The 25,820-nt window shown below is 36.6% G+C and overlaps 1 protein-coding gene across 2 annotated transcripts; it reads right to left on the bottom strand.

Moving 5' to 3' along the window:
- Positions 1 to 163: 163 nt before the first annotated feature.
- Positions 164 to 24,785, bottom strand: LOC135439036 (scavenger receptor class B member 1). 2 transcript variants are annotated; one of them, XM_064697638.1, is made up of 11 exons: positions 24,479 to 24,785; positions 23,932 to 24,173; positions 6,728 to 6,819; positions 6,315 to 6,475; positions 6,079 to 6,223; positions 4,071 to 4,502; positions 3,891 to 4,008; positions 3,034 to 3,200; positions 1,927 to 2,052; positions 1,286 to 1,861; positions 164 to 943 (listed from the first exon to the last, which is right to left on the bottom strand). In XM_064697638.1, exons 2-11 carry the CDS (start codon positions 23,948 to 23,950, stop codon positions 782 to 784), a joined length of 1,998 nt encoding a protein of 665 aa, XP_064553708.1. In that variant the 5' UTR covers positions 23,951 to 24,173; positions 24,479 to 24,785; the 3' UTR covers positions 164 to 781. The 2 variants fall into 2 exon arrangements, with proteins under 2 accessions (XP_064553708.1, XP_064553706.1); XM_064697636.1 differs by lacking the exons at positions 23,932 to 24,173; positions 24,479 to 24,785 and adding an exon at positions 14,477 to 15,072.
- Between the last annotated feature and the right edge of the window lie 1,035 nt (positions 24,786 to 25,820).

Here is a 25,820-nt window from a genome sequence, read left to right as displayed (position 1 = left end):
CGTGCGATGAATACTGAATAGCGATTGCACTGAGTACATTTTGTAGAGAGGGAGTGAATTCTGTTAACTGGTGGAGCTCTGTTAAGAAAACAGTGTAGTTGAATGCGCCAAATTCCAATTTAGAATTGTTCATTGACCACCACCAGATACTTCGTTTGAAGGATTTTCTTTTTAAATAATTTGTTTATTACAGTTTAAATGGTAGAATTACATGGTCTAAGGCTAAGATATTAATTCATTGTGCAGACGCTTTTCTTTGTTATGCGTTTGCCCATAAATTCTGCTTCAATACAAAAATCACAGCAATTCTTAGCATAGATTACGCACTTGAACTACAATTGTTGTGCAAATTTTCTTATTCGACTTTCATTATTATAACTTGCTTTAATTCATATTTAAATTCAAATTATTTTTGGCACCTCATGGAGGTGACTTGTTAACTTAATTAAGCGAACGTAACTTAAAATCTGCTTAAATTCGATATAAATAACGCCATAAAAATGTTAGTTTTTTGTAAAAAGAATCAGCACTATTTGTGCTGTTTGGTATATACAGAGGATATACATACATCGATCTTTTGTTGTTTAAAGCTATCACAGTAAAAAAAAACCAACACTTGGCTTTCATATTATTTACACTATATAAAATGCTATATAAAACCAAAAGCGGCGATGCCGATGCCCAACCAAACTAGCACACTAAAATGCACTTGCAAATATGCACATGCATCATCTTAAGGAAACCGAAAACCTAAGTTAAATACTAGAATGGTGGCTTAATTCTACACGTGCTTAATGGCATCCGTCCCGTCTAATTTATCGGACTGCGTAAAAGGTGTCCAACTCTTGCTGCTATGCTCGCTGTCCATATTCACATGCGAACTGGAACTGTTTGTCGATGCGGGCGACGAGGCAAAGCCGCTGCTGGTCAAACTGACGCCCAGCTGTAAATGCAAAGAAATTTCATATTGTTTAATTAGTATCCAACCATTCAAGTGTATGCAAATATTCGAAAAAGAATCAACACGTGTGAGTCCCAAAGGCAATGCTTGCCCCGAAAACTGGTTTGAGGCTTCGCCTGTCGCCGACAGCCTCCAAACCTAATCAAATTCATCTAACGCACTCGTAAATTCGACTATAAGCAATAGCGCGACGGAATGAACGTTCGCCACAGACTAGTTAGACAGCTTGGCGTCGATTTCCTTACACCGTGCCGGCACCATTAGATCGAGCATTTATTTGCTCGCCCCTAATAAGTGACATAACATATGCCGCTAGTTGCTTACCTGTTGCTTTGTGCCCGTTTTGCTCGGACTGGCTGCATTCACATCCATATCACTGCCATCGAAGCAACCTATGCAAACATCATCTGCATGCTCTACTTCTATGCACGAACTGGATGTGGTGGAGTTGCGGCTGAGGGTAACAGTATCGCTATCGTTGCCCTCATCGCTGCTCTCCGCATCGGAGAGCGCTGGCTCCAGCTCTAGGGCGTAGGCAGACGGTCTTCGCTCCTGATAGTCCTCCTCGCTGGCCCGTATAATAACATGTTTCTTTGCGGCAGGTATATCGTCCAGCAGCTTAAGCTCACAAGGATTATAGACTTGATTGCCACCGCCAACGATGCCCCCGCTGCCAGTAAGATTCTGCAGCAGATTGGCGCGTGCATATTTACTATCCGAAATGTTGGTCGCCTGGCGTGTAAAGCTGGACATGTGTAGAGTGGCACGTGTTATGGCATATACCAGCAGGCCCACGCCCAGCACCAAAGCACCCCAAAAGCCTAAGGGATTGACTAGCGGTAAGATATTCAAGTAGAAGCTGAAACGAGAGTCAAGCTCGTCTGGCAGCTTAGGCATCATCTAAAAAATAAACGAAACCACATTATAGACTCTGATGCGTACGTAAATGGACGTGCTTCACTTACAATCTCGAACCACAGCATTGGGGCGGTCAGATGACTAAACTGTGAAACTTGCGGATAGTTTTTCAGATCCTTGAAATGCATGTTGATTTGCACTTTTACGGACAGCGATAGCGGCAGACCAGATTCCTAAAAAACGGTAGTAAGGTGTTATTGTGTTGTTGTTAAGTGTCAAGTACGACATCATTTCGGCTGTACTTGGCCCAATTTAATTACATTTAATTTAATTGCTTAAATATAGGCCTGGTTGCGCCAGTTGTCCTTAGGTAACATTTTGTTTTCAACTTCAAGCATTTCGCATTCTCTCGCCGCTTATTGAAACAAGTATTACTCGAATCGAAATTGCTGCTATTGAAAAAATGATCGATTCACAGCGTCCGCTTGATATTTATTTTATGTATTCAGATGTAACATGTTTAACGACCAGCAAGTGTTGTTAAGTACTTTAACTAACTAGTGTTGTAGGTGCACAAGAATCATCGAATTAGAAAACAACAGTAAGGCGTAAGCTATTGTGAATTTGTTTTTATTCACAACTCCAAATGAAGGTTGCACTTACATATATGTATGTATGTAGGTATGATTGTTGTGATTTATGCATGCCAATAAAAATCCGTTAGTTAATCTGACGCGCACTTATAATCTTATTAACTTCCTGTTATACATAAATTTATTTCGCCTTTAAGAAAATTTGCTTAGTCGTGACTAGCCGTATTTACGCTAAACTTAATTAGCCGGAAGTGTAAGTTTTGAAATAATCAACTAAGATAAATTTCAATAATAAACAATTAGCTTCCACGCGATTTCAATCAGTTGGAAGGTAAGCGCGAAAATAAAACAGGTGACGGCAACAACAACAAAAATGCTAACAACTTTAGCATGATTAACTCAAATATTTAGTACAGGTTAATTGTAACACTCAATGTGAATTTTAATTAAATATTGCCTATATTTTTGTACATTTTGTTAATCGTTTTTTTTCAGATACGATTGCTACGAATCATGATTGACAGTTGTAAAATTGAAAGTTGCCGCTATTAATGCAACATCAACAGCAACAACAACAACAACAACAAGGCAACTTGTTGTGGAGACTTCAAGGTTACTTACCGGTTGGATGACAAAGGCTGAAGAATGCTTTTCAGGATCAGGCTGCATGCCGGTAATGTTCTCGACTAGGCCAACATCGCCATTCATGAAATGTGGAAAGCTTAGAGAGATGGGGAAGCCATAATAACAGTCCGTGACGTCAATCAAGCCGACCGGCTGGCAATCGCCTGCAAGCAGAAGAAGAAGAAGAAGAAATGCAAATTACAATATTCGTTTGTGCGTGTGTGTTTTTGTTTGTTTGTTTGTTTTTTTTCGAGGCGACACGAACGGAACAACTGTTACGTTATTGTACCCCCCGCCTCCCGCCCCTTTTTGCAAGTCGGCCTCTAGCGTGTCTCGAAATTCTGACGCACTGTTTTTCGTAGTAACTTTGATAAATATCATTACAAGACGAAAACAAAAATAAAAACGAATTATTGTTTTGCAGCATGCGAAGCGCGTTGTCGCCAATCGCGTCACAGCTTAAATAATTACTATGAAGTATTTTGGAGGCTCAGTGAAATAGCATAAAGTCGCGTTTAGCAAGCCGTGCACTTGAAAAATATTCCATGTCAACTGATAAACGGAATAATACGAGGGGGCTATCAATTCGCCAGCGCAAGCGGGTACGCTTAAAAACAAGAATTATTTGCGCTTTGTACTGGGCAATTAAATGAACTGACGCCGATCGTAAAGAATGAGACTTAGGTCGCTTGATGTAATTCAAGACACAACAGAATTTATATTACATAAATGCATTGAAGTACTATTAGTAAAGTTCCAGAAAGTTATTTAATTGTAAGGGCAATTAAACTGAAATGTGGTCCATTGGAATACTGTTGCCAACTTAACTGATTCAACTTATTTAGCTCACTTACCTCTGCGGCAGAAACATTTGTTGGCCTCATTTATGGCACCATTGTCAAAGGCATTCTCCTCGAACACATAGTTATAACCCTTCAGACTACCAAAAGTGCGCTCCTCACCATCTCGATACTGTGAAAAAAAAAGATTATAATCAAACGATTATTATCACGCTCTAAATTAGTTGTACTTACCAAGTTAATGGGCCTGCACATACTCTTTCTGAAGAACTTTACTGTATCGTTGGGTTGTATGAAGCTTCTGAACTTGGTACCATCGGAGGCATACTCAATGTTGTTGCAATGGTCGCCCTCCCATTGGGGCAGCCTAGTCTCTCCACGATAGGTGGCATACAGGCCCGACATGGCCGCATCTGGCACGCCCGTATAGAACGTCTCAAAATCCGTTGAGAAGTCATACATGCGATCGATCAGTCCGACCTTCTCGAACGATATCCAGTTGGGCAAGAGCGTGTTGCCCAGCGTGGCCAGTGCAGAGGGAAAGCCGAACATGAACTCCTTAGCGGTCATTCTGACAATGGGCTCCGATTTCGTGCTGGCAAAGAGTCCTTGCAGTGGCAAGCGTACGAAAAAATAATTACGATCGGCAGTTAAATGGGAGATAGCCTGGAAAACAAGAAGAAGAAAGATTTAAGTATGGTCATGCATTGTTTCTCAACTTGAAAGGATAACGTATTGGCACGTGTGCTTGACAGGATATATCACAGCTCGCGTTAGGATATATGACATCACTGCGTGCTAGAGAACCAGTCTATCAACGGCTCGTTACAGCCGCCTTTAGTTGTAGTCAGTAAATATAGCATTTAATGAACAATAATTATTGACTTCCTGTGCAGCAAGTAATATCAGTAACTGCTAGTTAGCGCAATAGACTGACAGACTCTTGACAGACTGGGCCCAATGCATTATTCATCGATTTGGGCCTATTTTGCACCCGGTTGCTAGACGAAATCAAACCAAAAAGGCGAGCGTGTGTTCTTGTTCATAACGTTTTTTCTTCTTATTTTTCGACCGATTGGCATAACGTAACGTAATCTGGAAATTGGCATTTTCACTTTTTGTACGCGGCGCGCTATTTGGCATAAATTAAACAACTGCAGCTATGTTAATTTTAAATACTTTTAATTGAAACATCATAAAGTCAACAATTAATTATAGCTATATGTGCATACATTTATTGAATGTACGTTTAGCTGCTTTGATTTGTTTACGATTTTCAAATACGATATCCTCATTAATCAGTGAAAATTGCTGACAATAACAAACACGCCCACAGATAGCGGCAATTATTATTGTTATAAGAGCACAAATAACGACAAGCAAAACTTTCGAAAATATTAAAGTGTGCGAACGAGACAGGGATACGTATGTATAATAAATAACGGTAGCGGTTACGATAACGGTTCGCACGACGCCCACAAACCGCAGCTCACTTATTCGCACGCTTACTTGCACTTGCTTGCTGTCCCTTTCGCACACTCCCACAGTCGAACAGCTCAAATTAATTGCCCACCATTTAGTTAAATATGTTGGCGATTTTTGACGCCACTTCAAAATATTATCGCTGTTGTTGTTGTTGTTGTTATCGCTGCGGTTGTTGTTGTTGCTGTTGCTGCTTAAATGTAACGTTTATTGACCTAAACGTGAGCTTTGCCTGCTGTTATTGTTGCTGCTGTTTGCATTTCACAGCTTAAATGACTTTTTTTTCTCTTGTTTTCGTCATGTGCGCGGCACGCGATTTTTATTGTTATTGTTGTAGTTGGCAAACTAACGGATTAATATGTAGTTATTTTCCGCAAGCATTAGCATGAAGCGACGCGTCGTGCAGCTGCTGACAAATTACCATTGATTATATGTTGTAGTCTATCGAGATAAGTCAATAGGCAATAATCTGTCATTAGATTGCATCATACCAAAGTTCGAAGAACAGTTAATTGTAATTGGAAAAGTTAGGAATGGAACGACACCAATTAGCTTTTTTTTTTTAAATAGGTATTTCCTCCAAGTTTCTTGACGGCAATTAGCATTGTAAATATTTCATTGAACGCGTTTTGTAAGTGTTATTGTTTTTTAACCTACGAACCTTGGTAGGTTCTTTCTGCTTTGGCACTTCTTATACTTTTGCTTAATTTTCATTTCTAATATGGTTTTTGTATTTATATATGACTTTTATTGTACTCACCAGCATAGCAATGTTAAGCATTATGACCTCGTCGTCCTCACGATGACCTTCGGACAGATGCTCCTGCCAGACCAATGGATGACTAGGTGTTGTGGACATGGTGTTGTTGTCATTAAATGTGATATTCTCATGCGTCATGAGCTCTCTGTAGCCGAAACGAAACGAAACAAAACGAAACGAATAATTGCGTTGGTGAATAAGAGAAATTTGAGTATTTTAAGGCTGGTGGAACTTACTTGTAGACGTAGGGACCCACTTGCTCCACCTGGAGCTTCTCGCGTCCCGCAAGAAAGGCCTCAGCATTGGTTATATTAAATAAATATATTTTGATGTACAAATCGACTGGCGGCTTGGCCCAAAGATTGAAGATTTCACCATTATCGGCCATTATCAATTTCTACAAGAGTTGAAACAGAATCGAGTTGAATTTATAGCATAAATATGGTGCGTTCAATGGCGGGCCAAATTGCAAGCGCCTAAAACGGATTGCATTTATGAATCGAATCGTAGTCGAAAAGTATGCGTAGACGACGTACGTGCCAATATTGAAGGCAAGACGCGTTAAGTTAAACGCATAATTGAATCGACCATTTGGCAAAGGCTAAGGACGGCAGTTAAAAAGCTTTAGTTTTGTGTTTATTGGACTCACCCATTTGAATATCAAATCGTAGGGTTGGAATACTTTAACCATCACCGCCGCTGTTATAGCCAAAAATCCTATGGCCAACAGCAAAAAAGCGCCTGCAAAATTATAGACAGAGAATATACGATTGAAATAAGTTTTTGTTTCGTCGAGTACATATAAATAACCTCATTAAGTTAATTAAGACACGATTAATTATGCATAAAAAGGCAGCGTGTGCGACACGCAAAACTCAAAATTGAGAATTGAATAAAGAAAAAAAAAAAAATCTAAAGAACTTAAAAAAAAAAAAATAAATATGAATACAATTAAAATTTGCATATCAAAAATGATATTGTAATAAATTTTGGACACACGAACATGTTCCATTTGGTCTTGCAGAGCTCCTTAGAATTTGTTGGAATAACGCGTGTTTGACGTGAATTTGTAGTCTATCTTTGATGGGGAGCAATCTTTTGGTTGAATTTGTATATCAATAGCCTAGTTAACGGGGATTACATGTGTGTGGGAATCAGAGACGGAAAAACCACTAATTATTCTAATCAATTACAAACAACAAATAGGCTTAAGTATATAATTTATTAAAAGAAGATAATACTAGTCGCACCACGGACCCTGCCCCAACCTGTTTTAGTCGTCTTGACAATCCTATATAGAATAAGTTTTATTGACTCATTCTCAGTGCCCATCTGATGTAAATTATGTTAATTGTCATGTCTTAACAAGACAGAACTGCGACAGACCTTCGACAGACCTCCGACAACTGCAGACAGTGTTAATCTGGCGCTGTCAGCCGAGTTCCTCGTGAGTGAAGTGAAGCTTTACAAGTACTCAATGCAAGTATATTGAATCATTGAATCATTCTTCTAGTCATATATGCGTGCACATGAGTATCTTTATTAATAGAACAGCAAAACGTAAAGAAGGGTATTCCGAGTGTCAATGTCAGTTAGCACTGTGATCGGCGACTGGTCAGCGGCTTGTTCTCCCGCTGGCGTTGGCCAAGAACTTGTTAACTATGATGCAAATGGTTAAACAATTCTGCCAACAATGCGTGGCCAAGACACGTGCATAATCTGATTAAAGTGATGGGAGAGATGGCAGCCATTAAACAGGTTTCAGATTATCGGGCAGCAGCAATCAGCATTCAAATAGACAACTATGTTTTATCGTTTTATGTATGCTACGCAAATAAAATCAAAAAACTTTTGCTTTTTTACAGCCGTAGATATATGTGGCAGTTTGCATCGACCAAGGAGCAGTCGATTGGCGAGTCCGAGCCAGAGCCATAGCCATGACTTGTTTGGCTCTTAATGGGTTTACTATTAAAAAAAAAAAAACACAGTCAAATCTGTTTCGTGGGGCATACGGCATTTGGGAAGTGACGTGAATTGGCATAGACTATAGATAACATATATATAGTAGGGTAGATCTTACTCAAGAAACGTATAGTTTCATTTATCTGATTGTCAAAGTAATCATTGAGATTATGATATTGGTAAGGAATTATCAGACTGCTGGGTTCAACAACTTGAGGTCGGTTGGATATAGTGTAAGGTGCTGGAAATTGACGTCTGATCAAGTTGAGTGATCAACTTGTTAAAATGCAATTTTAATTTGGTTTTCATTATGAATTCAGATCAAGTTAGCTCACAGGTTAAATCACTGCTTTATAATTTGTATATGATTAAAAAAGTTCAACTGATCGATCAACTGATCTTCGGCATTTAATAACACTTATTAAGTCACAGCAGCTTTAATCAGACAGTTAAAAAAACAAAAGCCAGTCCATACATATATTTTTTTTTTCACACCAAGATCGATCGGCAAGATCGTACCGGTTATTATAGAAACATCGCGAATAATTCGAACTGAATGAATCACAGTCTTCGAGCCGACAAGCCGATCTTGATCTTGAGCTTGAGCTTTAAGATTTAACCGCACAGAGCATATCGGCTTCGTTGCGACCTTGTTTTCATATTCTGGTTGGGTTTTGTCTCGTGCTTTTGTGGTTATATTGAACTTGTTCTCCTATACTGCCATTCCTTCTTCTTCTTCTGCCTATTAAGATCCTGTTGTGACACGCAACCAGTTTGAAAGGGGATTTTCCTTTCGACTGCAGCAGCAGCTGCCACAATCGAGTGGCATTCTTTGGCCTTTTAAATGAACATCACAGCAAATGGGTTCAATAAAACTTTATGCAAGCTATAGAAGTGTACCTTATTGCCGTGCCTAACCGCGAATTGTACATGTGCATATCGGGTATATGGCTAAGGTGAGCTAATTGCAGTTATTAACTAATTTCTGATTACTGGCTGGCTGGCTTACACATCAGTTGCCGGCGACTATGCAATTGCTGAAAGTGGCGTAGCTTCTCCAGCGAGAAGCGGCGATGCGAATAGAGCGCACCCAGAAAATCCTTCAGCGACTGACGTCGCAGTCGACGTCGCACCACAGTCATAATGACAACTTATTTATGTTACTTAATTATATTATAAGGTTGATGTGTTCGTTGCAAAGTCAAAGCCAAACTAAAAGTCGTTGAATTGCCAAGGGTCCGATTTACCCTCGGCTACTTTCATTTCAAGCTCGGCAATTCTTAATTGCTTTTCATACGCTTACAAAGGGTATACCGTTTTGAGTATGCAGTTTGTAGCTGATATAATCAGAAATTTTGAATTGAAAAACTAAACATTACTCAATTAATATCAATTTAAATGGTTGGGTAGTTAGTTAACACAGAACATATATTATTTGAATACTATATATAATCGAATAAAGTTTCAAAATTTGTTGTTTATTTGAATACTATATATATTCGAATAAACTTTTAATAGTTTTTGTTTGAAGTTAAAAAATATATATTAAAATTTGAAAGATCTGTTTTAAAGAATAACTGTTTTTAAAGAGACTCAGTTTTTTCTTTCCGAATATTGTTATTCAAATATTTAGAAAATATAGTGTATTTACGGCTTTAACTTGCCGCTTGCTGCAGATTTGAGCGCTTCATCATTTTCGATTGGTTTTTAATCAATCGTTTTGTATGCAATGCAGGTTCATAAGTTTAGTGGTTAGGTGCAAACGACAAAGTCATGAACAAAGAACGCTTGTCTATATTTAAATATGAAATCTTGATTTTCGATTGTTGCTGCTTCAAATTGAAAGTCGCCAAAAAAACAAAACAAAAACAGAAGCACCAAAATAAATGCATATACAAAAATAGCACTGCATATTAAAATTATGTTGTGGCGCTGCTTGTTTGATTGCTTTGTTTGTTTGCCAAAATATATACTCATTATTTTGTTTTGCCAAGGGCTTTTGGTTATTTGAGGCACGTTCTCCAGGTGCGCTTGCCACCCACAATGTTTTGGCCAAGAATTCGTGGGAATGGGCCACTAATTTGCAGTTGGAGCACGCAACGCACGCGTACAACAACAGGACAACAACATGTGCTCGTCAAAATCAATACCACAACAACACCTTTTCTGAGTGCTACCACGTTCGTGTCTTAAGTCTTTTGTTTGCTTATCAATAAATTTCGCTTGTCAACACAGAAAAACAAAAACAACAACAAATCAGCTTATTTCGCATCGTTCTCTATGAGCCAGCAGCCTCTGTTACATCACTTTAGATATGCTAACAAAAAAGGGGGCGTGGCCCGAAGAGCTGCCCAAGCAGCCGGCTACCGTGCGGGTTCTTCTTGTGTATTTGGATTTTCAATCAAAACTGCGTATCGTACGACCGAATAGTCTGCAGGGCAAGTTCATTTTAAACAAATCTTTAGATGTTTTGAACGGGGGGATAGGTTTGATTTATGGTTATTTATTAGGGAAAACAATTGCGTTTTCAGCATTGGAAACCTGATTGGATATAACATGACGTCATTAAAAGTCAAAGTTTGTAAGAGGTGACTGACCAATATGAAGCCGAAAACCCGATATGTGACTTAAAGATTGGCGAACGTGATCAAAAATAAAGCAATCGAAGATACTCTGTATGTAAAATATAGAAGAAGCATAGTCTTGGAATATCCCACAATGAGTCCCAACTGATTCTATGTGGAATTAGTGGCCTATTTACTTTTTTACGACACTCTGCAGACAACTCCATTGAACGACTTGCCCCTTTGGGTTTCTATTGACCCAGCAACAGCGTCAAGTTTTCTCTATTGTCCAGGCAAACAGCTGTTCGGCTGGGTACTTAAAAATTTGATGTACTCATCGATCATGAATCACATTCAGTATTTGACTAGTGATTTCTGTTTACTCTAGATGAATTGGCAAGTTTGCGCTGTGCGCAGGCAGCGGGGGGAATTACCCAAGGCACAAGACTGAAAGTTATCCGCCAATAGCTTCTATTGAACCATTTGGAATGCTGACAAGTGTACATATATGTAAAGCTGATGCTAAATTGATTATACGATGGGCAGGCGACGACTGAAAAGTAATTAAACCTGCACGTACAGAAAGGCGATTGCAACATTTCTGCTGCTGTTGCTGCAACATGTTGCCAACAATTTGGCCTGGGCTATAACTGCAAGCAAACATTTTTAATGAGTTTTATTTGTTTATGTTTCGGTTTTTGCTTCTTTTATTTATTTTGTTTCTTGTTGCAGAAAATCCCTAATAAGAGAGGTAAAAGCTGACGCCTATCTTGTCTGATTGCTGTTGCAAGAGCTGCATTTAAATTATTTAAGACTTTGAGTAGAAAAATATGACAAGATTATAGATATAAGAGATGTTTATCTATGATAAATCGCATATATTTCGCAAAGGAAACTTTTTACTGCATGATTCATATGACATTTTAATTACTTTATAACCTTTAATTTATATTTGTGGTTTTTTGAGAACAGTTTTTTAATGTGCACAGCTGTGAATTTTGTTCTTGGTATTTGTTTTAATTTTGCTTCAACGATTTATTAAAACTGTTAAATCAGGCGCTATAGAACTTTTGTTAGCTTTATGTTAATGGAATTATTTATAACAGCATTTATATTGTGCGAGGTTTGCGCAGATCTTTTTCGATCATTCATTTAATTCATTTTGGCGAGGTATTTGGACTACGTCAAATAATAAGTATCTATGCCTTAAACTAGTTTTTGCACTTAAGCCAGCTGAAAAACCTCCTGCCAAAATCGGAGTCGCCGCTTTTTATTCAGTTTGATGCGGTTTGGCAAAATATGTGGAATGTGTCTTGGCTTCTATTTATTATCACCGATGAACCGCTTTTTTGCATAAATAATTTCAAAAACAATACGAATCGGAGAAGCAAAAGCCAAAATTAAATACAAAGAAGAAGAACAAAAAAAAACATAAACGTTGGCAATCCTGTTTGACCATGAGCAGGCACTTTTATTGCAATTATTTATTTTTTTCGGTGTATTCCTCAGGCCACATTTTGGGAGCAATTTATTCGAGCACAGTGCGAAGCTTGTTCGAAGCTTGTTTCAATATTTAAATAGGGGAGGGGGATGGGGGGTATGGGTGGGTGTATTGACATCTAATGAATAACTGTGAAACAAACGAATTGCTAATTCTTCTGACAATGATATTTGCCTGGTTTGGGCAGTTTTGCAAATGCCAATAAAAAGTTAATTTCTTAAGATATTTGTTTGTGACGGAACGCTCAATCATAACATATATATATATATAGTATATATGTATATAAATACGCTTCAAATAGGTTGGAAATTTTGAAGAATTTTATTGGCAGCCGGCTGAATTTGTTTAAAAGTTCGAAACTAGCTTTGCATACGAAATGATTTTGCATTACACCTGTGATTTATGGTACAATCATAAATAAATCAGCTGTTGATTAATTAATCATTCAAAAAGTCTAGTCTACTCACATAACATAGCTGCAGAAAAACTAGCGAACTCTTTACATATGTGATATCCATTTTTTTTTTTTGGTTTTTTTCGCGCGTGGCTTTAATTGGAATTAAGAGTATGATCCATCGGTCCGTTTCGAATTGAGACTTTCAACTTTCACAGGCGACAGAGTTCTATTGATTTAGCACAACGTGTGTGATTTTTTTTCAGCTTTGCCGGTCCACAGTTTTACGTGCAAGTGCCAGAGTTCGACCCGTTTAATTAGAGACCCATAACGAGCAAATAATATTTTTTAAATGCATGACTAATCAAGATATCAGTACACTTGCAAATGTAAAGTACGATTGCAACTATGTAATAACTGGTCGGATTATACTAACTACACATACGAAATTTTAATAGCACCAGATCACAGAATCTTTAAGCGACTTTTATTTATAGAGGTGAAAACTAAATATTTGTTGGCATCGTTAACACTTTTACAGTAAAATAATTTGCTTTTTCTTGACAACTTTACTTCACATTTTCGTTTAAGTTTGCAGATACTTCTATTCAATTCTGTTAAATTCAGCACAATTAGTTATTTAACCGAGGCTATATATATTGTGCATAACGCATTAAAAGAGATTAAGATTACGACTTGACGCTTTTAAAATGCGATTATTCATAATATAAATCTTTTTTTTAGACAACTTTTATTTACGGCCAGCTATTAACAGACATTTAACAAAATTCGAAATATAATATATATATATTTTTTCTTTTCGCCATTTCATGCACTTGAATCACATATCCAATTGTTTAATGTTATGTTTTTTAGTTATCTTTATGTTATATGAAATTCTTTTCATATTTAAGGAAGTAAATCTTCAACAAAAAACAAATAATTGCGTTCAATTGTTTTATTTTCGGCTTTGCGCTTGGATCACATATCAAATTTTTATTTATTTATTTTGCTTTTGCGAACATGATTACTATTTGTTTGTATTTTTTTTTTTTTTTTTTAAAATGTGATTTTGTGATTTTTTGACTACTTCTGCTTGAATTTCGCCCAATCGTCTCTTGTCTTGTCGGTCTTCATTTAATTTGCTGTGCAAATAAAAGACGCGAACCAAAAATGTGCGAAAATCGTGTTGTTCTTGACTTTTGAAAGAATTTTTCGTCGTATTTGCTACATGTGGATATGGTCAGGTATGCTGATGAAGGTGAAGCGACAGCGACAGCAACTGCGACAAAACTGTATCTGGAGGTCAGAACACTGAGCACTAAGCATGTGCAATCGAAGCCGTTATTTTGCGACCGCCTCGACTGCAATTGCCAACAATCGCGCGCGTTTTTAAACGCGCACAATAACACATTCACACACAAAGTATAGAAAAACACACACACACACAAACTTGTATTGCTTTTATGGCAAGCATATGGTCAAGTTCAGGGTTTACACCTGGCAGGCGGTCGCGTGCAAGTGCGAGTCGCGTTTTGGTCGCGTTTTTGTTTATCAAACGGATTTATTCAAATTATCGATAGACTGTTCGCGAAGACTTTTAGCCAAACTATGTCAGTGTCAAAGAGTTGGTTAATAATAATCAACAACAACCGAAACAACAAAACATAAAGTGCTATGCTAAACAGCCGCGATATTTGTTCCGTATGGTATTTTCTATTGTATTTTGTGGCGTTTTTTTTTTTTTTTATCTCAAAATTTTCATAATTTATGCGGACCGGAGAAGCGCGACGACAAAAAGCATACACAAAAGATGCGTTTGGCCGGTTTAGATCTGTGTACCACAATTGATTAATGATTGACGAATTTTAATTTTGGATATTTCGAGAAGCTCTAAGCCAGGCACTTGTGCACTTTATCTCTTAACACTTGATTTTTCATTTATATATTTATGTATTTTTTTTGATTTTAACTTACGTGTGGGTGAGCGTGCATTGTGCTTGCCGGAATGGCGCTCGTTGAAGAAGCTGCCCAGTATGCTCATGGGCTGCATGGAGCGATTTGCCTTGAGGCTCTTGCGACGCTGGGCGCGCTGATGCGCCGCCAGCGCCGCTGCAGCTGTGGCAGCGACAGGATCTGATTCTGGCAAGGATGCGGGGGCAACTGTGACTGCGGCGGCTGGGGCGGCTGCGAATGCCGTTTGAATTGGCTGATTCGCATTCACGCCGGCCTCCTCGTCGCTGACACAAACGGCACTGTAGCGACGGGTGAACATTTTACCAAAGTCCTTCATAGTTCCATATGCATATAAATAGGAATTGTTGAAATACAAATCTGTATCTTTGTATCTTGCGGTTTAATCTTGTTGGTTGAGCCACACTTTAAATACGCTTGGCTTTTGGCACTTTAAAACTTGTTGCTCCTTGAATCAATTACCACTTGCTTGCTTAATATCTACTATATATAAATAACATTTATCGACTTATTTTTCTTCAATTTGTTTAAGTATCTTTCTAAGTGTCCAGCTGGGATTGGTCTAAGCGCGTTTGCGTCCGTTCGCTGGCGTTGCTCGCTTATGAATGGAAACCCGGACGTGCGACAGTCGCAATAGGTAAAGTTACGGCTTTAAGTTTTTTCTGTTTTTTTTTTATTTTTCATTTTGCAGTACGAGTTTTAGTACGAGCGTTTACCTGTCCGCCAACTACGAATATTATGCATGCTGCTCTCTCTCTCGCTTCTAGGGTTTGACTGTGCGCGCTCTCTCTTTCTCTCTCTCTTTCGCACGCTTGCTCTCTGCTGATCGTTCGCCCGCTCGCTCGCTCGCTCGCTAACTGGCCGGCCTTACGTTACGTTACATTACGTTACGTTAGCGATCACGTTTAGCACGCGCTCAGCTGTTGCTTTGTTTTGAGCCGGTGTGCTGCTGCTGCTGCTTGTGCTGCTGCTGCTTGTGCTGCTGCTGCTGCTTCGTCTTGTACTTCTTTAGCTGTTTCGCTCTGATCTGAGCCCCAAAATTGTTAACCAGTTTCGCATTCGTGTTGCGCCGTGTTGTTTCGCATTTTGGGGAAATACCACACGCTGATGCGTTCGGCTCGTAAATGCTTCTATCGCACATTACTCATACGACGCGTGGTTACTTGCTTACTTACAGCATGGAAAACTTTGGGCATTTACATATGCGACAGCTGTGAGTAGCATCTTATCAGGTAATTTGAGGTTTATGGCCAGCTTCTATTGCTTGTTACAATCAACGTAGATGTCCAGACGTCTGGCAAAGTGTGTGCTGTGCTTTTGTATTTGTTTTAGTTGTATTCGTTTTCAGTTTGTTGTTGTTCCTTCTTCTTGAGGCATTCAATTAAAACCCAATCACCTTCAATTTTGCATGCCAACGTCAACATTTTGTTTTTTTTTTGGTCATTTTGGTTTTTTGTCAAGAGTTTAACATTTTTTTTTAGGTTTTTTTTTATTATTTATTTCTTCTACTTTTTGGTTTGTTTCGTTGATAGAAATTTCTCGAATTAACAGCTGACAACGGCTGTTTTTCAGCAACAGCACGCGAATACTTATTGAAAGCCCAAGTTATGAATTTAGTTTCAATCAATTTTGTTTTTTTGCGTAAACGCCCCTTCGAACAGTTACTCTTAGCAAATATTTAAGTGGCATATTTGCAATGCTATGTTTGATTAAAGGGGGCGCGGCCAACTGCGGCTGAGCATTGATTGAGGGTTTACCGATCTATCTTATGTATCTAATGGAAGGCTTGCATCGATCAGATCAAGTGACTTGCGATCAAGTTCTTGCATAATATCAACCAATATAGCTATGACATTCTTTTTATTACTACATATTAAGAGAAACATCTACGATAAAAGTTAATCTCGCAGTATAGGAAAGGTATATGCAGGATTTGATAGCGTTCGGACATATAATAGATAAGTTTTCGGGTTTCGGACTTAAAAGCCATTTAAGAAAAGTGGCTAACTTGTTAAATAGATATAAATGAGGAAAAAATATTTTGTAAATTGTACAACTAGAACTTTTAATATAACATCTCATAAGATGCTTCAGTTTATATACGTTTTCTACAAGTACATTTATTTGTTGCATACTTTTCGAGGATGCTTCAAGTTAGAAAATTCTAATAAATACAGTATGTGATATAAATTGTACAGGCGAAAGCGAGAAAAAGAAAATACACAGCAAAGAGTATATTTTTTTTAAAATTATAAACTGTACAGATAAGGTAAACATTTAACAGTTCTTCAATTAAGGATCACGATCCTAACGCCAGTTATGAAGTTATTCTGTCAACAGATTTCAGTGTCATATATCAAATGTCAAGTAATGCAATTAATGCAAATTTGTACATTTTTCATTGCATGCAAAATAATGTCATTGAACTTGACGTGAAATTTCCAATATGTAATTATTTTTTGTTGTATACGAGAGATTTGTTTTGTTGCTTTTTGCAAAATCAAAATATAAATAAATGCTATGTTGCTGGGATGCTTTATCAATTTCCGCATTGACAATTCATTTGCCGTTAATCTTTGACTCACAGACAACAAAAGCGGTCCACAGCAATAATACCAAAATACTGCCAAACATTGTTAAGCGGTCCCAAAGAGATGTCAACTCATTCCCATTGTACGATTAGCCGGATGACCTTGCCAAAGGCTACTGAACTCACACTTTGACACAAGAGAACATACAAAATTATACAACACTTTCAATAAATAAAATAAACAATGAATATGTTTGAAAAGGTTCGTGGGTGTTAAGCCATGCGCACAATCTGACCAGACCAAAAAATACCCTGCACTCTTAAGATGTGATACGAGGGTGGAAAAGTGTTATTTACAAGTTTAATGTATGATAACTTCCTGCTGCGCAAAATTAACGAATTTATATGGACTTCTATGCGATTCTCATGAATTCAAGTGTGCCTTACAGGTTTTCAAGTTATTCTTACTAGCTTTTCCCCTGAATATTTTCTCTCACTATCATTTACTCCCATTCGCTCTCTCTCTTCTCTCTCTCTCTTTCTTATTTAATTCCCCTCTCTTCCTCCTGCTCTTATTCTTACGTCTGTTTCCCATTAATCTACTATCCTACGAATAGATGACATGTAAAACTTGGGATAATGGTATATTTAGATGTATTTTTTTATGGAATTCGTCCGAGATTGTTCCGATTTTCAATTTTTTTCGAACTCTAAGTAAATAATTATTTATTTCATTTAATATTTTGGTTGATTTCCTGATTTAAGAGTTGTTCATCGGACATTTTGTAAGACTTTTTAATGGGTTCACTCGGAAGCGTCTGGGCAATGCAAAACGTAAGGTTTTCATTAAAATAATTGATGTTATTTCCTAGAATTGTTTACTGTTTAACAAATTGGCTTTGCAATTTGCCCAGCAGAGATCTAACCATATACGCAGTCATTAGTGTAATCCAAACAACAAATGCAATGTGTTATTGATATGAACTGGCATTAATTGGCCATTCGGATTGGATCAGAGATCTGGGCACCCGGATCGTAGATAGGTAGATAGATTCGTCGTTTCCATTTTGTACTTAGCGCACTTTGTTGGCTAATTCGCACTTGTTAATCATAGGGTTGGCGTAGATGGTTTGCTTTTCACTTTGATTAATTAATAATTACACTCGCCACCAGCTAAACGGCATAGGTATGCGGCTGCAATTGCATCACCGGATGGGTTCAGATGGGGTTCAGCAGTTATTATCGATCGCACATTATCATTAGAACATTTACCAGCTCTGACGTCATTTCACACCAGAAACAGCAATTGATTTAGCTGTACCTTCTGTTACGCCCAAATTGCGTTCACGTTCGCCATTCGCGCTCATGGCTCATGTTTTATTAATTGGCAAGAGACTTTGTCATTAAATAAATAGTTGCACGTTTAGTTCTGCGGCGCAACCCGAAAACCAAAGTAAAGTTCAATTTAATTTGGGCACATAAATAGACAAAAGTTCAACCGTTCATTTGAAAGTGTTAAGCAGACAAGTGCAATTTAAATTGGGACACACAATCAAAGACAATATTCAAAATGAACTGAAAGACAAGGCGAAGCCCTAATCAAGGTATTAAAAATATCCAAAATTCAATTACATTTGTGGATAAACCTACTAAGAAAATAAGTTTGGGATTGATTAGGAGACAGCTTCAGTTAGGACTTAGAATTTATTCTAATATATCTTTTAAAGGTTATTTTTATAGATATAATTTGCAAAATTAGAACATGATTTGTTTATAGCTCAAATTCTGTTTAGTCTTAATTTTTGCAAACTAATTTTTATTTAATTTAAAATTTTAATACCATTTCAATAAAAATCTTACGCAATCCTGTCTCATTTATCATTTTAAATATATATTTAACAACTATATGATTGAGATGTGATTTGTGACGAAGAAGCAACGCTCACATTAAGATAACTTGTTTCGAAGCAATCCGATTGTCGGCTTGATTTATGATTATAGCCAGCCTGACAGCCAGAACCCAACGATGCTGATGATGATATGATATAGGGAATTTGATGAGATTGCTTATTATATGGGAAAACAAAATTGCGGAAAGATCGGTGCCGAAATGTGCTGTCGTTCAGGTAAACATTGATATACAGATAAAATACTAGTACTAAATTGTAACCATTGCATTGGGCGCACGCGCCGCTAATACCTCCGGTAACATCGTCTCTCTCTCTCTCTCTCTCTCTCTCTCTTATATATGAATTGCAATTATTGACCAACGTACGCGTTTGTGTCGATTCTTGATTTCCTCAAGTACAGTCTAGCAATTAAATAAATCTGACGCAGCTGTTGTCAAGCGGTTTTTTTTTTAGAGCTAACTCTTAGTTTAATCGATATACTAATGCAATTGTTGACCTGTTCCGGTCTATGCCTTACGCATAGTTATAGGTTTATGTGTATATAGTATATCAGTTACAGGGGCATCAACTTCTATCTTTAACTATGTAATATGGGCAATTAGTCAGGCTGATTTTACATGCTCTTGTAACCTTCGCTTTAATGTCGAACGCATGTCCCTGCAATTGTATTTTAATTGATTTAACTCAACAGCCAAGTTTACAGACGCATATATCATAATTTCTGCTTTGTCATGCCGGTGCGAAAGAACCTGAACTCAGATATAAGCATAAAGTAAACAACTGACGCTTGTTCAGTCCTCTTCGACTACGAGATACCCTGTTGTGTAGTTGAAAAATATACTATCCTCTATTTGAACATAGTTTTATATTTAAATATACCTTCAAAATAGTTAAACAACATAAATCAGACTTGCGGGTAACTAGTTTCAAAGATATTTATTGAAATTTAGTATTTCAATTTGCCATTTGCCATAAGAGTATTTCTTCTTCGGCTCTTTAAAAGTAACTGTTCTTCCTTGTTTTTTTTACCCTTTTTATTGAAAACAGGGTATAATCAGGCAACAAAAAATAAAAAAGAACGTTAATCACAACGACAAATTGCAATGGAATTTCACAATATACGCCGAATTCTCGAATGAAACTTGTTTGCTTCATTTTTTATTATTTATTTTATTATAGGATCGGACTCTGGCCGGGCCTCTCATCAGCAGCGTCATCAGCTCTTTGACTACGTTGAGTCAGCGTTTTGCTGTCAACAGATTTTTGAAAGTGTTTTCGTACGTGTAATTTGAAGCTTATTTGCCATTTAGAAGTGGCTCGTGCAGAGAATTTTGACTTATTGGCTGAACAAATTAATAAATGGTCGGAAATATATCAAAGAGCTAGCTGGCTAGAAATCCCAATTTGTAATGTTATGACTAAGAAGTCATCAAATTTAAATACTAGCGGGTATTGCCCGGCCTTGCTCCAAGAGGGGTCAACTTTGCAAAAACATATCAAATTAATTCTGACAAAGATGATAATGAGTTTGAAACAAAGAATAAATATAAAACTTGCAAATTTTCCGCCAAATTTCCACAGCTGCGTGTGGAATTTCCAAAATCGCTGAAACACGTATTCAGAACTTAAAGATTGCATTTATCTTACAAGAGGGGCAGTTTTGACGAAAACTGTAAAATACGACTCAATTTAATCGATCGGAAGGTAAAGCAAATACTTTCATATTGTATCCAGGGTGGAATGCCCGAATTAGCTGAATGACGTACTCATTAAGTTCTTATGTAGGAATTTGAAAAAAAGGTTGAAGCAAATCAGGAAAAACTTCGCGCAAAAAATCTTTGAGTCGCATTTTCACCCATGATGCTTGGATTCTGCAAAAAGTGTGAAAACGTCTCGAATTATTTTTAGTAAAGATCTTTGTAAATGAATTTGAACGCGAAACATCATCCTCTAAATCGTTGACCCCCATTTATACAGAGGAGAAATTGATTTTTCGATAAGTGTGAAACACCCCTCAAATGAGCTTGAGCAAGGATCTTTGAAATTGAATTTGAGGCCTATCGGATGGTAAACAAAAAGTTGTAATCAAGCATTTTACGCGATTTTGTATATTTCGTAAAAGAGAAATATTTCCCATAAGATGAATGATCTCTAGACGTAAATGATTTCCAATAAGTTCGAGTTAACCTTTACGAACCAGACCAAAAAGAAGGTAAGGTCAACTGAGGTCAACAAAGTTTGTTCAGATCAATGTGGCATAGATACTAAATTACAAAAGGTAAAAGTTAAAGGGTTTAAATTTAACTGTGACTTTTTGGGAGCCGAATCGAATAAAGAATTCGATAATTATTTTTTTTTATTTATCAACTTATCCAAAAATATAAACATTTTAATACTCGTTAACTGACAGGTGAAACGAAAGTTAATCGAAACTTTTGCCAAACGTTTCCACTCATTTGGCTGTTCCACCAACCCAGCGACTGACTGACAACAAGATCTTAGGAACTCCTGCTAAGCAAAAAAATAAAAATAAAACGACGCATTTCTGAAGCCCAATTAAACGAAAACTGCTTTTGTTATATTGCTTTTGAATATTTCGGCGGCTAATCATGAATTTGCACAAAATTATCATGGGATCGCGCATTATTCGGGAAACGGGCGCTACTGGTTTTTTATTTTTATTTATTTTTTGTTTTTCAAACTTATGAAGTAACGTAGCTGCGTCGCAAATTGATGAGTGCGAGGAGCTCGAACAACCAAAAAAATCAACAAAAACAAAAACAAATTATTATGATACATGCATAAATAATGATGTATACATGTATGTCTCTGTGTGTGTGTGTGTGTGGAGGAGCTGGAAGTGTTTATATACTGCGTACTATATGTGCGCTAGACGAGCCCCGGAACCTTGTAACACTTTTATCGTCGGCGGCGTTGCCGTCGAATTTTTCATGAACAAAATAAAATGTTTAATACACTCACTTTACGGCCAAGCTGTGCGGCAAGTTCCAGTGGAGGTATTATTAACGCTTATACATCAATCTGTTTTCATGCCCGCCCAAGTTCAAGTTCAGCATCCAGTACAAAGGCTTACAGCATGCATATATATTTATACATATATATATATACATATATACACGGTTAATCAATTACGACAACAATCAAAATATTTAATGCCGAACCTGCAATTTGCAAGCAATTAAAAGCCCATAAACAATCGCAAGCTCTCATATATGTATATGTATTATTAACTAAAGTAAGTTATAAACGTTCAATTATGCGGCTCAAAACAAAAAAGTTCAACATAATGAAGACATTTAGCTGCCAGGCGGCCATAAAAATGGCCATTAACCATATTGAAACATGCTCCAATTATATTGACCGGGCGTTAAGTCTCTGGCACCCGCCCCATAAACATTTTACATATTAGTAAACAAATTAAGTCGTCATTTGAATTAGCATAAAACTGTGACAAACGACGCATAAAACTACATGAAGAAAACTACACGAAAATATGTATGTATGTATATTTAATTGCAAAATTCTCATAAATCGTTTTTAAATTCCAATGAGATTTATTTTGAATACTTGGAAGCACGCTAAGGTTTCATACATTTTCCGTCTAATTGGGAAGAAGAATGTACGCTTCCAAGCTAAGTGCGATTTGTACTAAATACTTCTATAAAATTTATGAAAAGTTACTTTGAATTTCATCTAAGTTTAGGGCACACTTTTTTTATTTGTTGCTTCTCTAAAATCCCTTTTTATCCTGTGGGATCCTAAGCAAACCCTGATCCTTAAAATCATGTAAGAACTATTCAATTCAATTCACGTTTCAATTACTTGAAAATGCATAAAATATTTCACTATTTTACCACAAAGTCGAACGTTTTTCTTGTTTACCCATTTCATTTATTATTTTTTAAATTGGCATTTTTCGCACAAAACTCTAAAGTTATGTGTGCACATTTATTTATTTAATTAAATCATTCTTAGTTTTTGTTTTTAAATTTATCTGTTTTCACTTGTTTAAAGTCCGCACAATCTTGACTTAGGTCAGTTATATACGCGATGAGTTTTTGCATAATTCTGCATAACTACAGCTTGCAGAATTGTTAGGAAAAGGAAAATTGTTGAGTTATATTAAGAAAAGGAAGCCGTCGTTGACATTGTTGCACGTTCTTTATGCGAATTGCGTTTGACAGCTCTGATTGATGCATTCAATTTCCTTAGGTGCACAAATAATATTTTTCGGGTTAACTTGGGTCAGCGCTGATGATACGTGTTATACAAGAGCATAATCAGAGATAGAGCTTTTTAGATTCAGATTTAAAATGAGATCAATGCACCGATTGCGACTCGATTTTTTAACGGGGGTGTTATTGTTATAGTGCGGAATTTCAAAAAATCTTTTCATAGCCACAGGAGATAACAAAATGAATAATCATCGAAAGTTCTGTTTATAAGGGACTTAAAATAACATAGACTATAATACTTAATAATAAAATATATAGAAGTGGGATAAGGTTTTGTAACATGATGGCATATTTTGATTGTATCACGTGAAATTATACACGTGAATAAATTATAAATTATATGAACATGTTATTCAGTATAGAATCATTGAGTTCTCAAATTGAAAAAAATATATATAAATCCACAAAATTGTTAAGAAACTGTGACTTTAGACATATTTTTATTCATTCCTAAGAGAAGAAGAAGAAACAAGCAAGAACGCGTACCTAGTAGGGCCAAAGTAGGGACAAACTGGCTAAATATTCCTAGGCCAGGCCCCTGTTCTTTAATTTTTGTAAAAATGAACTATTAAACATCTTCAAAAGAGATCCAAAACATTTGAAAATTGGAACACGTAGCTGTTGATGCAAATATTATTTTTAATATATTGTCCAATTTGAAAATACGAGCACCAAAAAATTACATATATAATAAAATATTGTACGCTAAATTTTTATTCAATAATGAATAATTGAAATAGTTGTGCACATTTGTATACTCACTTTTTTGTTTCAAAAACATATTCGTTGTCTTTTGTTATTAATATATTTTAAAAAAAGTGCTCTTCCGCCGATAATCTTTTATATAATTTGTTTATATTTTATGTAATTGATATTATGCACAAATTGCGTTATAAATTCCCAGGAACATGCCAGCTAATACGGAAATTATTTTAAAGCCCACCGTCCAAGCTGGCAACGGTCAGCGATCGAATGAATTTGAATTTATGTGAACCAGCTCACAACTGAATGATTGAAATATTAAATACATATATTTACATTATACAACGATCTACATATAAACATGCTTGAAATGACATATGTACATATAAATTTATATGTATATTCTGCATGTGCAGCGTTGAATGGGAACGTCATATGTCTTATCAGAATCAGGACTGGTGATCACTCGATGCAGACAGACACACAGTTTGACAGACGGACAAACAGATTGACAGGCGGACAAACAGTTCGACGAACAGCCATAAGCCATAAGCCCATCGATGTCAACGATGGCAACTATGTAGTTTGCGGCACCTTTAATATTTACCACACTTTGTGCTCTAAATGGGATCAGTTTAGTTGGTAATCAGCTTATTGCACTACTTTTGTATTCGTTTGGTGTCCATGTGTGCTGCTGAGCTCGAGTCGTTGGTCTAATTAGCCGAAGCCCTGAACTATATTTCGATTGATTTACTCCATTTATGGCATCGACTTTATAAAATAATCTTTGATTTGACACGCACACAACACTTTAATTGCCTACGCCGTGGTGAACTTTATGAAACCGACTAACTTGGAAGTACTTGAAAAAAGCCAACGAAAACTCTAATCAAAATAAAATATCCAGCCGAAGAAGTCGTTGAACGTCGCGACAACGAGAAAGGCACTGAATATAATAAAAGAAGAAATACAAACGAGTGGAAACTGGGAACTGCGATAATAAAGATCCCATAAAAAACTAACTGTAATTATGTCGCATTCCAATGGAAGAACAAGAGTTCTTTGCGTAAAGTATGTTGCCTAATGGAACACTCTTGTGCTTCTAATTGGAAAGATTGGATTGAAAGATTGAGCAAATTTTTAAAATATCTGTTTTAGTTGTTTGTTTTTGTAGTTAAATTGTTAGGATAATTATAAATAATAATTCAAAACATGCATTTTAATTATGAATTTTCTAATTATTACGCTTATGCCTACTCTATATATTGATTTTGTAAAATGTCTCGAAACTTGTAAAGTAGTAATAATAAAACCAAATTAGAACTTCTGTATTAAATGTACATTAATTGGATTAAATTTAACATTTTAAGATTTATCAAAATTTATATGATTCTTTTTCATTGGACCTTATTAATACAAATATTAATAGACTCAATCTAATTGTTTCTAGAAAAGTCTGCCGCTTCTTGTGTGCGTGCTAAAGCTCCTAAGATCTCTTAAGAAGCGCCGATAACACGAGCAGAACGGATGCCAAGCAGCTGCCCAACGACCCTTAAAGACTGATAATACAAATACATATATGTATGTACATAGCATATGCTATTTGAAATCAAAGCATTTTCCTAGGCGACAAATGGTATGGTTTATTCTTGACTCTATTGTTGAGTCCAACGACAGTTGTAAATTCAGATTGCCAGTTAGTATAATGGTGCCATATACATGAGGGTAAATTATGAACTATAATTAACGAGCGATTAGGGGGTTAATTAACACATATTCAAATGGCATTTTGTTGAACCGGCTAAATATATATTAATATTTACATATATATTGATTATAATGTGCATTAAATCAGCCTCGCCCACATCTAAACCAATATCTTATACTTAAGAAGAATATGTGTATATACAATATAACTTTCGTTACCTGTAAACATGGCCAACTGACCG

The sequence above is a fragment of the Drosophila montana genome, unplaced genomic scaffold (genome assembly GCF_035044405.1).
Source record: "Drosophila montana isolate Dmon_TW-CO22-7 unplaced genomic scaffold, ASM3504440v1 contig_402_1, whole genome shotgun sequence".
In the NCBI taxonomy this organism is placed as follows: domain Eukaryota; kingdom Metazoa; phylum Arthropoda; class Insecta; order Diptera; family Drosophilidae; genus Drosophila; species Drosophila montana.
The sequence above is the reverse complement of the archived record's forward strand: the minus strand, read 5'-3'. Positions and strand labels throughout refer to the sequence as shown.

What these genes read in the sequence shown, in the direction of transcription:
- LOC135439036 (XM_064697636.1), bottom strand. Translation starts at nt 14,792, where the DNA reads ATGAAGGACTTTGGTAAAATGTTCACCCGTCGCTACAGTGCCGTTTGT. An exon ending in ACGATTTGATATTCAAATGG is followed by an intron (nt 6,476 to 6,727) that starts GTGAGTCCAATA and finishes CAACTCTTGTAG; the next exon opens with AAATTGATAATGGCCGATAA. An exon ending in CAATGCTGTGGTTCGAGATT is followed by an intron (nt 1,862 to 1,926) that starts GTAAGTGAAGCA and finishes TTTATTTTTTAG; the next exon opens with ATGATGCCTAAGCTGCCAGA.